The 12,281-nt window shown below is 57.6% G+C and overlaps 2 protein-coding genes across 3 annotated transcripts; both read left to right on the top strand.

The window, feature by feature from the left end:
• The first annotated feature begins 51 nt into the window (after nt 1-51).
• MRPL38 (mitochondrial ribosomal protein L38) lies at nt 52-5,540 on the top strand. Its single transcript, XM_027749864.2, has 9 exons — nt 52-138; nt 1,534-1,713; nt 2,305-2,433; nt 2,515-2,723; nt 3,059-3,131; nt 3,679-3,724; nt 4,066-4,224; nt 4,542-4,678; nt 4,947-5,540. Exons 1-9 carry the CDS (start codon nt 72-74, stop codon nt 5,081-5,083), a joined length of 1,137 nt encoding a protein of 378 aa, XP_027605665.1. The 5' UTR covers nt 52-71; the 3' UTR covers nt 5,084-5,540.
• Nucleotides 5,541-6,900: 1,360 nt separating this feature from the next.
• Nucleotides 6,901-11,909, top strand: TRIM65 (tripartite motif containing 65). 2 transcript variants are annotated; one of them, XM_039390159.1, is made up of 6 exons: nt 6,901-7,843; nt 8,425-8,520; nt 8,607-8,828; nt 9,108-9,279; nt 9,593-9,673; nt 10,787-11,909. In XM_039390159.1, the coding sequence occupies exons 1-6, from the start codon at nt 7,397-7,399 to the stop codon at nt 11,425-11,427; spliced, it is 1,659 nt and encodes a 552-aa protein (XP_039246093.1). In that variant the 5' UTR covers nt 6,901-7,396; the 3' UTR covers nt 11,428-11,909. The 2 variants fall into 2 exon arrangements, with proteins under 2 accessions (XP_039246093.1, XP_027605629.2); XM_027749828.2 differs by having other exon boundaries at nt 8,595-8,828.
• The last annotated feature ends 372 nt before the right edge of the window (nt 11,910-12,281 follow it).

The raw sequence follows: 12,281 nt of genomic DNA, 5'->3' as shown, positions 1-12,281 counted from the left end.
CAAGTCAGGGCTGCGTGACGCAGCGCCCGTCGCCATGGTAACGGGGTCCTTCCCCCAGCCCAGCGCACAAGATGGCGGCGCCCTTGCTGAGCGCGGCTCTGCGCGGGGCCCGGGGCGGGCGGAGCTTCGGAACGGCCGGTGAGGGGGGCAGAGGGCTGGGACCGGTCTGGAGGGGACTGGAGAGGCGGGGGGAGCGCTCCCGGACGCCTGGGTCCCGAACGCCAGGCCCTGTCACCAGCAGTGTCCCCCAGGGTTCAGTGCTGGGCCCAGTGCTGTTTAACTTGTTCATCAGTGACTAGGATGAGGGGTCGGTGCCTCCTCAGCAAGTTCGGTGACACAAAGCTGGGAAGAGTGACCGATACCGCAGGGGGCTGTGCAGCCCTTCAGAAGGACCTCGACAGGTGGGATAGGTGGGCAGAGAGGAACTGTCTGAAGTTCAACAAAGGCAAGTGCAGGGTCCTGCACCTGGGAAGGAATAACCCCAGACTGCAGCACAGGCCGGGGCTGACCAGCTGGAAAAGCAGCTCTTGGAGGTGGAGATGGAGCTGGCGGTCCTGGTGGACAACGAGCTGTCCCTGCCTCAGCAGTGCCTGGGGGGCAGAAGGAGGTCACTGGGCTGGAGGAGGAGGAGTGTTCCCTGGCAAGGAACTCAGCCCTGGCGAGGCCTCACCTGGAGCCTATGTCCAGTTCTGAGCTCCTCGGGATGAGAGAGATTTGGAGCTCCTGGAGAGAGTCCCGTGGAGGGTGACTGAGGTGATCTGGGGACTGGAGCATCTCCCTGACCAGGAAAGGCTGAGAGAGCTGGGGCTGTTCAGCCTTCAGAGGAGACACTGAGACACTCCCCAGTGTGTGTCAGGGTCTGCAGGGACGGGGCAGAGGATGGACCAGGCTCTGCTGGGGGGGCCCTGCAATGGCACAAGAGGAACGGGCAGGAACTGATGCCCAGGAGGCTCCATCTGGACATGAAGAAGATCTTCCTTGTGCAGTGACCCAGCCCTGAACAGAGACCAGAAAGGGTGTGGAGTCTCCTCCCTGGGGATATCCCAGAACCATCTGGACACAACCCTGTGCTGTGTGCTCTGGGATGGCCCTGCTGGAGCAGGGAGGTGGGACCAGATGGGACACTGTGGTCCCTTCCAAGGTGTCCCATCCTGTGATCCTGGGCATCGGTCTGTTCTCCTGGGCAACGAGCAGTAGGACAAGAGGGCACGATCTTAAGCTGTGCCAGGGCAGGTTTAGGTTGGACACTGGGAAGAAATTTCTTCCAGAGAGAGTGATCAGGCATTGGAATGGGCTGCCCAGGGAGGTGATGGAGTCACCATCCCTGGAGGTTTTTAAGAAGAGACTGGATGTGTCATCAGTACCATAGTCTGGTAACCACAGCAGGGTTGGATCAAGGTTGATGATCTCGGAGGTCTTTTCCAGCCCAGTTGATTTTATGATTCTGGGAATGTGGCTGTGGGAGATGGGGGTGGCACAGCCTGGATCATGCTGTTGTTCCACACTCACTCCTCTCTCTCTGTTCCCCCACAGCCGTGCTCTGGAAGAGGGCAGCCCCCCTGGGGCCGATGCCCAACGAGGACATCGATGTCAGTAACTTGGATGCCCTGGAGAAATACCGGAGCTTCACCCGGTACTTCCGGCTGGCGGAGAAGGAGAGCAGGAAGCCCCGGTGGTGGAAGACGTACCATCAGCACACCAACCCCCCCAAAGGTACCCTGGGAGGGGCTGCTGGAGGCCTGGGAAGCTGCTCTGGGGGACATGAGGTTGCCCCCAGACCTGCCCTGTGAGGAGCTCTGGGACAAGGTCAGCCCTTGCACGGTGCAAATGTCTCCTGGGGAAAGGGGTGGCAGTTTTCCAGGAGGGAGGCTGGTCAGGACTTGCCAAAAGTCACAAAGCAAAGAAATGATTCCTTGGAGCCTCAGTAGTGCCACGGAGAGCAGAGCAGGATACAGAGTTCCAGACCTGCAGCAAATGACAGTTGGGCTGCTCCCTGTCCCAAAGCTGGGAATGGGAGGGTGATGAGCTGGGGAAGGAGGAGGAGGAGCCTGGAGGTGCAGAATCAAGTCCTGATCATCCTTTCAAGTCTTTTCTAGTGAAAGGTGTCCCTGCCCATGGCAGGGTTTGGAACTCTGTGGTCTCTAATGTCCCTCCCAACCCAGACCATTCTGTGATTCCACGATCCTGATGTCTGGAAGTTTGTGCCTCTTTCCCACACTTTCAGACATTTCGCAGAGTGTTGTGTTTGGCTGTTTTGGGTGCTCACATATTTCACCTGTGCGATCTTTTCACCCCTGTCTGAAGAGCCACAGACAGACATCAGCCTGCCACGTCAGAGGGTGTCACGGGCCAAGGAGATCAGGGAGAGAAAGGCGATCCTGAGGGGGAACCGCCAGAACGCTGAGATGGAAAGAGCAGCGCGGCTCCAGACGGGTCAGTGCCCCACCACCCCCTCCCTGCCCTGGCTGCCCCAGTGCCCAGCTGTGCCTCTGCAGCCTTCCTGTCTCCCTGCAGTGCTCATTCCCCTCGATGAGGTGAGGGCAGAGTGGGAGAGGACCAGCGGCCCGTTCCACAAGCAGCGCGTGGCCGAGCACTGCGGGGTGTTCAGGGACCTGTTCAAGGGGGCCACCTTCACCCCATGGGTGGCCCTGAGGGTGCACTACAGCCAAGAGGACGAGCACCTCGTGCCAGTCTACTATGGGAACATGGTGACTCCGTCAGAGGTGCGTGAGGGGGGCTGGGAACAGCCTGGACCCCGTGGGAAGCCTGTTCCTGTCTGTCTGTTTCTGTCAGATGCTTCCAGTGTTCCTTTTACTGCAGCATTTCCTCTGTGCTGAAGGAAATGTATTTGATGGACCTGATAAGGACAGATATTTGCAGCAGGATGGTTGTCTGTTAGCAGGCTGATGGTTATTAATGCTCTGGGGGCAATCCAGGTGGAGCTGGATTCCAGTGGCCTGGCTGTGCCCAGTCTTTGTTGTTTTCCAGCCTTGCCTGTGAAAAATTCATGGAACCTGTTGTTTGAGTGATTTACCTTCTCTTTATGTTGCCCTTTTAGGCTTCCAGTCCCCCTGCAGTGTCATACGAGGCAGATAAAGGCTCCCTCTGGACTTTGTTGCTCACAAATCCAGGTAAGCAGAGAGTTCTTTAAAAAAAAACACATTTAAACTGGGTTGTTTCACTCTGCTTTTGGTTAACTCCTGTTTCTTTTGGCTGCATAGTCAAAGGTGATGTGATATCTGCTAGGGAGGGACATGTAATATGTAGGAAAGACTGTAGCCTCCCCATATCTGTAGCAGTTAAGAGAGAGAACAGTGACAAAACAGGACCTGTGTCACACCAACAATTCCCTGACTCCCATCCCAAAATTCCTCTCCCTTGTCAGTCTGCCTGGAAGGCAGGTTTGCTGACACTGTTCACCCTGAGAAACCAAGGCACAGTGAAGGGAAGCAGCTGACTGAGAATATTCCAAGAATCTCAGAATTAGATCTGCAGAGTTCTTTGCTCCTCATTTTAAACTCAATCCTATAGGAATGAGCTCCTTTTGTGATAGGAAAGGAATGCTGGGAGGTCTCAAGGTGCTCCCTCTGATCAAAGCAGGTCTGAGCATTCTCACTTTGGGGTCAATGCAAACACCAGGGGGTCCCTAAGTCACCTTTCTCTGTTGTGTGTTGGCAGATGGACATCTAAGGGACACAGACTCGGAGTACCTGCACTGGCTGGTGTGAGTACAACAGAGCCACGTGCCCTGTGCTCAGGGTGTGGGCAGGAACTCCCCCAACAGCTTGGGAATCCGTGGCTTTCCCTGGTGCCCCTGCCATGAGCTCCTGTAGCCCCCTGTTCTGGGTCCTGCTGAAGATGCAGGAGTTCCAGGTGTTGCTGCTGTTTGGCATTCCAATCACTGGATGGGATTTTTCCTCCAATGAAAGCAGCCTCTGCTATCTGTTCCCTTATCAAATGGGGCAGAAGTCACCTCAAAACGTGGCAGAGTGATTCGCAACCCTGGGTGAATCTGCTGGAGGGAAACGAGTGGATACACAGCAAAGTAAATGTCTTTGTGTTCAGAACCAACATCCCAGGCAATGACATCAAGTCAGGAAAGGAGATTTGCCACTACCTGCCCCCCTTCCCTGCCATGGGGACTGGCTACCATCGCTTCATCTTCCTTCTCTTCAAGCAAGACCATCCCATCGACTTCCGCGAGGACACTCGGCCGACGCCGTGGTAATTCTGCTGTTGCTGCTTGTTGTGTTCATCTGCCTGTCACTGCAGTAGGAGGGCAGTTCCTATCACTCCACAGGGCTGCTTTGGGTTTGTGTGTCCCCTGCAGCCACAATCCCAGCCCCACAGAGTCCTGTTGCTGTGGAACTGGACTGGGACAGAAATGTGCACAGAGCTGGAGACACTGGGAGATTTCCTTTTGCTGGCTCCATTTTCCCTCTGTTTCATAGGCTCTGGGGCAATGTGGAGCAGTTGCCTTCCCAGGGTGCTGCTGCAGGGAGAGGTTCACCTCAGCCCTTGTGCTTGTGTCTTGTTTCCAGCTACAGCCTCAAGATGAGAACCTTCAGCACGTTTGACTTCTACAGAAAGCACGAGGATGCCATAACCCCAGCAGGGCTGGCCTTCTTCCAGTGTCGGTGGGACAGCTCTGTCACTTCCATCTTCCATCAGCTGCTCAGTAAGGAATGAATGCAGTGTGTGGGGATGCTGGAGGGGGCGGGTGGGACACGATCCCATGTGGCTGCAGGCTCTCACTCAGGCCTGGGATGTGTCTGGGATCGGCATGGACTGGGTCCTCCCTGAGCCACCCTCCTCCAAACGGCAGTCTGAGGGAACAGCCTCTAAAAGGCTGCTTGGAATGAGCAGCCCTGTTCCCGTGGGGGTGGAAGGGGGCCTGGGTTGGGATCTGAGGCCTCGTGCTGAGGTTGTGGGTCCCTCCTTTGCAGACATGAGGGAGCCGATATTCGAGTTCGTGCGCCCGCCCGTGTACCACCCTCGCCAGCTGAAGTTCCCACGCCAGCAGCCCCTGAGGTACCTGGACAGGTACCGGGACACAGACGAGCCCACCTATGGCATTTACTAGGAGCTGGCCCCCTCCCAGCGCTCTGTGCCCGCTGGGATGCTGCCTCCCAGCTTTCGTGCACTCCCTCAGCGCCTCTGGAGGGAGGTGACAAAGTCTCAGCCCCTCAGCTCCCAGATCCCCTGGGAAAGGCAGCCAAGGGCAGCAGGTGCTCACAGTGCTGGAGCTGCGTGGTCAAGAGGCTGCTTAACGAGGACATTCGAAGTGAATCCAGGCTGAAATCTTGCTCCTGATTCTGCAGCAGAGCTGATCAGTGGCTGGCAGGGTAGAGTCCCCCCAGAGATGCCCTGCCTTGCTTCTCTGCACGGATCACAGTTCTCCTTTTGCCTGTTTAGGGAACAAACAGAGCCAGGCCAGCCTGGATTTCCTCCTCTTAACAGCGCTGCAGTTCAGGGCTGTGTCAGCCTTTATTTGTGCAGTCCCCTTGGAGAGATGAGCCTGATTAAACACACTCTGAGAAGTGTTGGCAGAGCTGTCTTTATTGGGAAGAGCCTGTTATCCCAGCCAGCTGGCACGGAGCTGGGGAGCTCAGCAGAGTGCAGGGGAGAAGGGCAGCCCTTCGCCTGGCTGGACCACTTTCCCTCTTGGATGTTGTAGGTTGGGAAGTGTTTGGCTACACAGGTGGTAAACCTGCACAAGGTCAGGGTTTGTGGATCTGGCTTCAGCTGCCCAAGCACACGGACCTCAGTGTCCTTCCCCTCACTCCCTGGACAGGATGTACCTGGTGTGGACAGGTGGAGCACAAGCACAGCTGCTGGGGTTGGGGCAGACCTGTGGTGGTGTCCTGTTCCGAGGCTGTGGAGTTCCTCTGCTTTCTGCTGTGCTCTCCAGGGCTCTCCCTGTTCACGTTTAATCCCCAAAATACCAACGTCCTCCTGCTGTTAGAGCTGCCTGTTCCCAGCTCTGCTTCCCAGTGACTTTCTCTGCAGGTCCCCCTTTCCTCAGCAAACACCTGAGACGGGGCTGAAGTGTCCCCTTACTGCTGGTACTCCAGGTTGTTACAGCTTCCCTGGAGCTCCCTGAACTCCCCTCCCACCCTGAAGGGTTCTGGGGTCTAGTTTAAGCCTGGGGGAGGGTGTTGGAGAGGTGCCCACAGGTTGTGTTATGCCCTTCTCTGAGCTTTGAACATTTGGTCAGAATTTGTAGATCCAGCCCAAAGAAATGTCTTGGGGACTGAAGCTCTGCTGGAACGTGCAGGGAGTTGTGACAGGTCCCAGGGGTGGTCTGGGGGGTGGCTCTGAGCCTACCTGTGGTACAGAAGCTGCTCCAACAATCCAGGAGCCCCCTGGTGAGCACCCTGGCTGCACCACAGACCTGCTCCCTGCTTCCCCTCACCTGTGCAGGTGAAAGTGAAGCTGTTCATGAGGGGAGGCTGCAGAGCTGCTGCCAACTGAGGTTATCCTGCAGTGTCAGCAGCCTGGGAGTGCGTGCAAGCAATAACACAGCAGCGGGTACAGAGATAAGGGTTGGGTGGGGATTTTGGGTGGTGCTCCTCCTGAAACTGAACTGTGTGACAAGGTGAAGGTGTGCAGTGCACAGACAGTCACACAGAAGGCTCCACCTGCCCCCTGAGCAGGGACTGGTGGCCCAGGTGACATCTTTGTTGTGTTTCAGGGTGCTGATGCACACGGGTGTTGCAAGGAAGTTCGTAGGAAAAGGTGTGGTGGGTGTGCACGGGGACATGCGCAAACAGCAGGAGCTGGAGTTCAAAATGGAACGATGCAAGGGTGGAATGTGGCCCTGGCTGGTGCTGGTGTGTGTCACAGCCGTGTCGCTGCAGAGGGAGGTGACACGTGGCTGTAGCAGCGGTGGGTGCCTCTCTGCTGGTTCTCACTGTACCGAGGTCTCTGTGCCAGGGGGAGCTGCCGTGCTGTGCTAGGGGATCCAGCCCTGGCAGAGGTGAGGATGCCTGGGAGTTCCCTGAAAGGGCAATAAAGGAATGAAATCCAGCTGCACATCGATATGTACCTGTGCAAGCACATTCACGGAGGTACACATTGATCTGATCCCTGTCAGCCTCCTGCGTGTGTCCCTGTGCTGCCACTGCAGCATTCCATCCTCTCCAGAGCCTCCTGCTCTGCTTCACAGCCTTCCCTCTCCCCGAGGGGAGCAGCTCCAACCCTCCCTGTCACCTCGTCTCCCCAGCGTGTGGCACACCCAGCGTGGCCAGCGGGCACCCACTGGGTGTCTCTTTAAGAGCACGTCCGGCTGGGAGCCCTGACCCGCCTCCGGGCACAGCGTCACCATCTCCTCCTCCCCTGCACAGCTGAGTTTCTGTTTCTCCGGATCCTCGCCCCGATCCCCGGCACAGGCAGGATGGCATCCCTCGTCTCGCTGAAGCTGGAGGAGAAGCTGGTGTGCTCCATCTGCCTGGACCTGTTCAGGGTGCCCGTGACTTTGCCCTGCGGCCACAACTTCTGCAAGGGCTGCATCAGCGACCACTGGCACAAGCGAGAGCGGGCGCCCGGCGGGGCCGAGAAGGGCTATACATGCCCCGAGTGCCGCAGGGACTTCGAGCAGTGCCCGGAGCTGGAGAAGAACGTCACCCTGTACAGCGTGGTGGAGCTGGCGAGGGACGGGGACGCGCGGGGCGCGGGCGCGGGGAGGTGCGAGGTGGCCCCGGGCGAGCTGTGCCCGCAGCACGGGCGCCCGCTGGAGCTGTACTGCGAGGACGAGAGGCGCTGCATCTGCTGCGTCTGCATCGTCCGGCAGTGCCAGGGGCACCGGCTGGTGCTCTTCGAGAAGGAACGGTCCAAAAAGCAGGTGGGGACGATGGGCGGCAGGGATGGGGCGATGGGAGAGCGAGCAAGGGGAGTCACAGCAGCTCGGGCATTCACTGCCCCGTGCCCTGCTGGGGGGATGTGATGTGCCTCCGGGTGCCAGGCTGTGCTCGGCCTCAGCTGAATAGGGGGTTTGCCAGGAGGTGCCACCAGTGCCCTGCTGCTCTCTGAGAAACCAGGTGCTGTCAGGAGCAGCAGCGAGCTGGGTAAATCCAGCAGCGCTGGATGAACGGTGATATATGTGTTTATGATCCTCTGATCTAGAGAAAATAGATAAAAAAGAGGTGAAAGACAGCACAGAAAATCACTTCTTGGTGACCCTGATGCAGTGTCCCCTTCCCAAGGCTTCTCCCTCCCCATTAGCCTTGTCCTGCAGCCCTGAGAGGGCTCCTGGGAGCCAGGTGGGCAGCAGTGCTGCACTGCAGGATATGCAATGGGACACAACTGGAAGAAAGGACTGGGCATGGCACTTAGTGCTGTGGATTAGTTGGTGGTGTTCAGCCAAAGGTTGGACTTAATGACCTTGGGGGTCTTTTGATTCTGTATTGGTGCCTCTCTTCACAGATCATTTTGAAAGAGTCCCTGGAAAAAGCACAGGAGGAATCGGAGCGGATCGAGCGGGCGATGCAGGAGCTGGAGGAGCAAACACGCAGCATCAAGGTAGTGCTGTGGCCACCTCTGTGCTGGGCACGTGGGTGGGAGCACACTGGCTCTTATGGCTCTTCCCTACCCAGGACTCCTCCGAGGAGCTCAAATCTCAGATCCGGAGCAAATTGGCCCACCTGAAGAAAGCTCTGGAGGATTTCGAGGGTCAGTCGGTGGCCAGGATCGAGCAAGAGCAGGTGGTGGCACTGGGGCGCGTGGAGGAGAACTGGAGCCTCCTGAAGGACAGGCTGGATGTCCTTGGCCAGCACAGGGAGAGGGCTCAGAGCCTGCTGGCCTGCCCTGACCACAGGACCTTCCTCCAGGTACCATCCTGACGCTGTGTCCCTCCCTGTGCCTGGGCACTGCCAGCCCTGCACCCTTTCAGTGAGGGCAGAGGTGTGTTCAGCCCCTTTCCCAGGGGGAACACATCCTCAGCCCGGCTCAGGGATGTGATGGGGCTGTGGGGAAGAGGTGTTCTGGTGGGACTTGTGTGGGCAGTGCTGTGATCCCGCTGTCACCCACTGGGGAGTCACAGTGTGTGCACATGGATTCGCACAGTCCTCCCCAGGCTGGTGCATGGCTGTCTGTGTGTCTGTCCACAGGAGTTCCCCCTTCTCCCACCTCTGGAGAGCCCAGAGGCGCTGGTCCCCGTGGAGTTTGATGTGGCTCATGTGATCAAGCCCATCTCTGACATCCTCACCGGCATCTCCAGGCTCCTGCTGGAGGACCTGCCTGGCTCTGTGGCCCCCAAAGCCCCCAGTCCTGCTGGCCAAGGTAGTCCTACTGCTCTCAGGGCCACCGAGTCATCCTGAATCCCAGCCTGGCCCACATCATGGTGACAGGGACTCGGCTGTCAGGCTCAGGGGGTTGGGATGGGGACACATCTACTGTTCAGCAGATGGGGTGGGATGAACTGGGTGGCTTCCCCATGTCCCCTCCTTGCTGGGAATGCTGAAACAAGTGGGCACATGCCTGCTTCCAGGCTTGGATATGATGGACTTCCTCTTCCTCCTCCCCCTCCCATGAAGAGGAAGAAATAAGTTTTTTGGGTGGCATCACTCAAAATGCCTGTTCCCATCCTCCACAGGCCCAGTGCATCCCCAGGCGCCAGCGGTGAAGGTCTTGAATCCTCTCCCTGAGTGCCAGCTCCGAGCTGAGCTTCTGAAAGGTGAGGAGCACAGGAGGGCCTGGAGGGACAGGGGGACCCAGCTGGGGTCCTCAGCAGGCAGAGATGTCACCAAGCTGGGCTCCTCCCTGGGAGAAGGATGGTTGTGGCTGCGGGGACAGGGGTTCCTTCCACGGTTCTACCAATCTCTCTCCCTAAATGTGGGATGGGGTGGATGGGCTGGGGGACATTGTGTGTGTGTGAAAGGGCTTATTAGGGGGATTAGCAGCACCAGGGAGTGCTTTCCCCTGGAAACTGGAGCTGCCTGGTATTGGATCAGTCACTGCCCTGCACGGCACAGCCCTAGTCCAGTGCCCTACCTGCAGTCATTGCTCTCTATCCAGGGATATGGCCTCAGCATTCCCTGTCACAGTCCTTCATATTCCCTCCCCTTCCCCAGCCCATCCCGCTCCAGTTCCTTAGGGATTTCCTCACTGCTCCTTTTCCCATCTCCTCCCTGTTGGGAAGAGGGTTGGGCAAAGTTCAGGGAATGTTGGTCACGTCACTCTTGCCAGTGAGGCAATCACTGCCTATGGGACCTTTAATTCCTTTTATTAGTCCCACAAAAAACGTTCTTAGGGTTATTAATAGGAAAACCCCCGTTATTTATGGGCAGAAGGCAGGAGCCCAGTGAGCTGTGGGCCAGGTTGCTGTGGGAGGAAGGTGATGTGCTGGTGACCAGTGAATGCCCATGGCAGGAGTTACAACAGCCCATGCACAAGAGAGTAACTCCCTGCAATACTATATTTATTTGCCTGGTTTTCTCCCCCCCTCGCCACCCACACTCGTATTTTTTGCTCATAAAACCAAGATCTCTTCCAAAATGGCCATGGAGCCGCTGGTACTTGCTGGCTGTGGGCTGGGCTGTGCAAGGACTGTGTGAAGCATCGTGTCTCAGTGCCTTGCCAGCTCTGGGCTGCTTCTCTCCCTTCCAGGGCAGGTATCTCATCTCACCCCGCTCACCTTCCCCTCCAAACAAACTTGTTCTCTTCTGTTTCGGGAGCCAGCCCTACACAGTTTAAACCCCATCACTGCTGGGGGGGGGGGTGTGTCACACCAGGGGCATAAAGATCTGATTAAGCTTTTCAGCCCCACCCATGCTGTTGCTCTTCCCAGACCACCGCAACCTGACCTTCCATCTCGAGACGGCCAACAAGTACCTGGAGCTGTCGAGAGGTGCCCGGAAAGCCAAGCACTGCACCATCCCCATGTACAGGGGACAGGGACCCCGCTTCGAGCCCTGGCAGGTGCTGTGCACGCAGAGCTACGGCCAAGGACACCACTACTGGGAGGTGGAGATCTCCAGCCACTCCGTCATCCTGGGGGTGACTTACTGGGGCCTCCCCTGGGAGCAGCAGCGGGGCCACAAGTTCAACATCGGGCTGGACGGGGGCTCGTGGGGGCTGCAGGTGCGGGAGGATTGTTACCTGGCCTGGCATAACGGCCAGGCGGAGAAAATCCAGGAGCAGCTGTACAAGAACCTGGGGGTCAGCCTGGATTATGGCAAGGGACTCCTCTCCTTCTATGGCCTCGGGGAGAAGATGCAGCTCATCCACTCCTTCCACGATGTCTTCACGAAGCCCCTCTACCCTGTGTTTTGGCTGTGTGAGGGCCGAGTGGTGACGCTGTGCTGGAGGGACCGAGCTAGAGCCGCCACACTGATCCATCAGCCGGGCTGGTGCCACAGCCAGGACCTGTCACAGTGCAGGAGGGACCTCGATGCCGAGGCAGGCACGGCACGTGGTGCAATATTTTAACGAGAGCTGATGAGGACAGACATGAAAATTAACCGATTTAATTTGCATATGCAAATATCACGCTGCTGAGGAAGGGAAGGGGAAGGAGGCAGGGCTGGAGTTCATCCTAGGGGCGAAGCCCCTGGTCACTGTGTGTGGGGGCACATGTGGGTGTCTGTCCCTGCAGACGAAGCAAGGAAGGGGGAAACGGAGTGAAAGAATTAAGTTTTCCTCTTTCTCCTATCCCTGCCAAACCTCCCAAGCCTGGAGAATATTTGGGGTGAGGAAGAGCATAGAAAGGGTGCTGCTGCCACAGTGTGCTGTGGAGCAATGCAGAGGGAGCCCTGTGCTTGCCCAGCCTCACATGCAGGCAGGTCCTGCTCCCCCAGCCCCTCCCAGTCCCCTCTTGCCACTCTTGGACATGCCAGAGGAACTGTTCATGATTCTATGCTGCAGTTCTTTGTATGATGCTGCTTTTCTCAATAAAGCTCTACTTCCCTACAGGTTTGACCTTAGTGCTGGTGGGAGATACAGGACCAAGCAGCATAGGGGGAAGGGGAGGGAAGCTGGGTGCCCCTGTTCCCGCACCCATCCCTGCAGGGCCCCATCCTGCCCCTTCATGTCCTCGAGGGGTTGGTGACCAGCCCCTTGGAGGGACCAGCTGGCGGAAGAACCAAAAGGTCCTTTATTTACCGCAGCACTGTGATAAGGAAACCTGGTTTCCTATGGCTCTGCCCCAAGGCTGATCTGGCACAGAAGAAAATTCTGAAGTTTTGATTGAAGCTTTTCCAAGGGCGAGACCGCAGGTCCGGCGCCTCCTCCCGCTCCCTCAGGAATGCTGGTGAGGGATAACGGGGTGAAACTGGGCACTGGGA

This window comes from Pipra filicauda, unplaced genomic scaffold (assembly GCF_003945595.2).
Source record: "Pipra filicauda isolate LSUMZ 115617 unplaced genomic scaffold, ASM394559v2 scaffold80_size11013439_pilon, whole genome shotgun sequence".
Taxonomy (NCBI): Eukaryota; Metazoa; Chordata; class Aves; order Passeriformes; family Pipridae; genus Pipra; species Pipra filicauda.
Note: the sequence above shows the minus strand (reverse complement) of the source record. Positions and strands in the feature narration are given on the sequence as shown.

Excerpts from the sequence above, each read along its gene's own strand:
- TRIM65 (XM_027749828.2), top strand. The coding sequence starts at position 7,397 with ATGGCATCCCTCGTCTCGCTGAAGCTGGAGGAGAAGCTGGTGTGCTCC. Across the intron at positions 7,844-8,424 it reads AGGAACGGTCCAAAAAGCAG|ATCATTTTGAAAGAGTCCCT; the intron begins GTGGGGACGATG and ends CTCTCTTCACAG. Across the intron at positions 9,280-9,592 it reads CCCCAGTCCTGCTGGCCAAG|GCCCAGTGCATCCCCAGGCG; the intron begins GTAGTCCTACTG and ends CATCCTCCACAG.
- MRPL38 (XM_027749864.2), top strand. The coding sequence starts at position 72 with ATGGCGGCGCCCTTGCTGAGCGCGGCTCTGCGCGGGGCCCGGGGCGGG. Across the intron at positions 4,225-4,541 it reads GACACTCGGCCGACGCCGTG|CTACAGCCTCAAGATGAGAA; the intron begins GTAATTCTGCTG and ends TCTTGTTTCCAG. Across the intron at positions 4,679-4,946 it reads CATCTTCCATCAGCTGCTCA|ACATGAGGGAGCCGATATTC; the intron begins GTAAGGAATGAA and ends CCTCCTTTGCAG.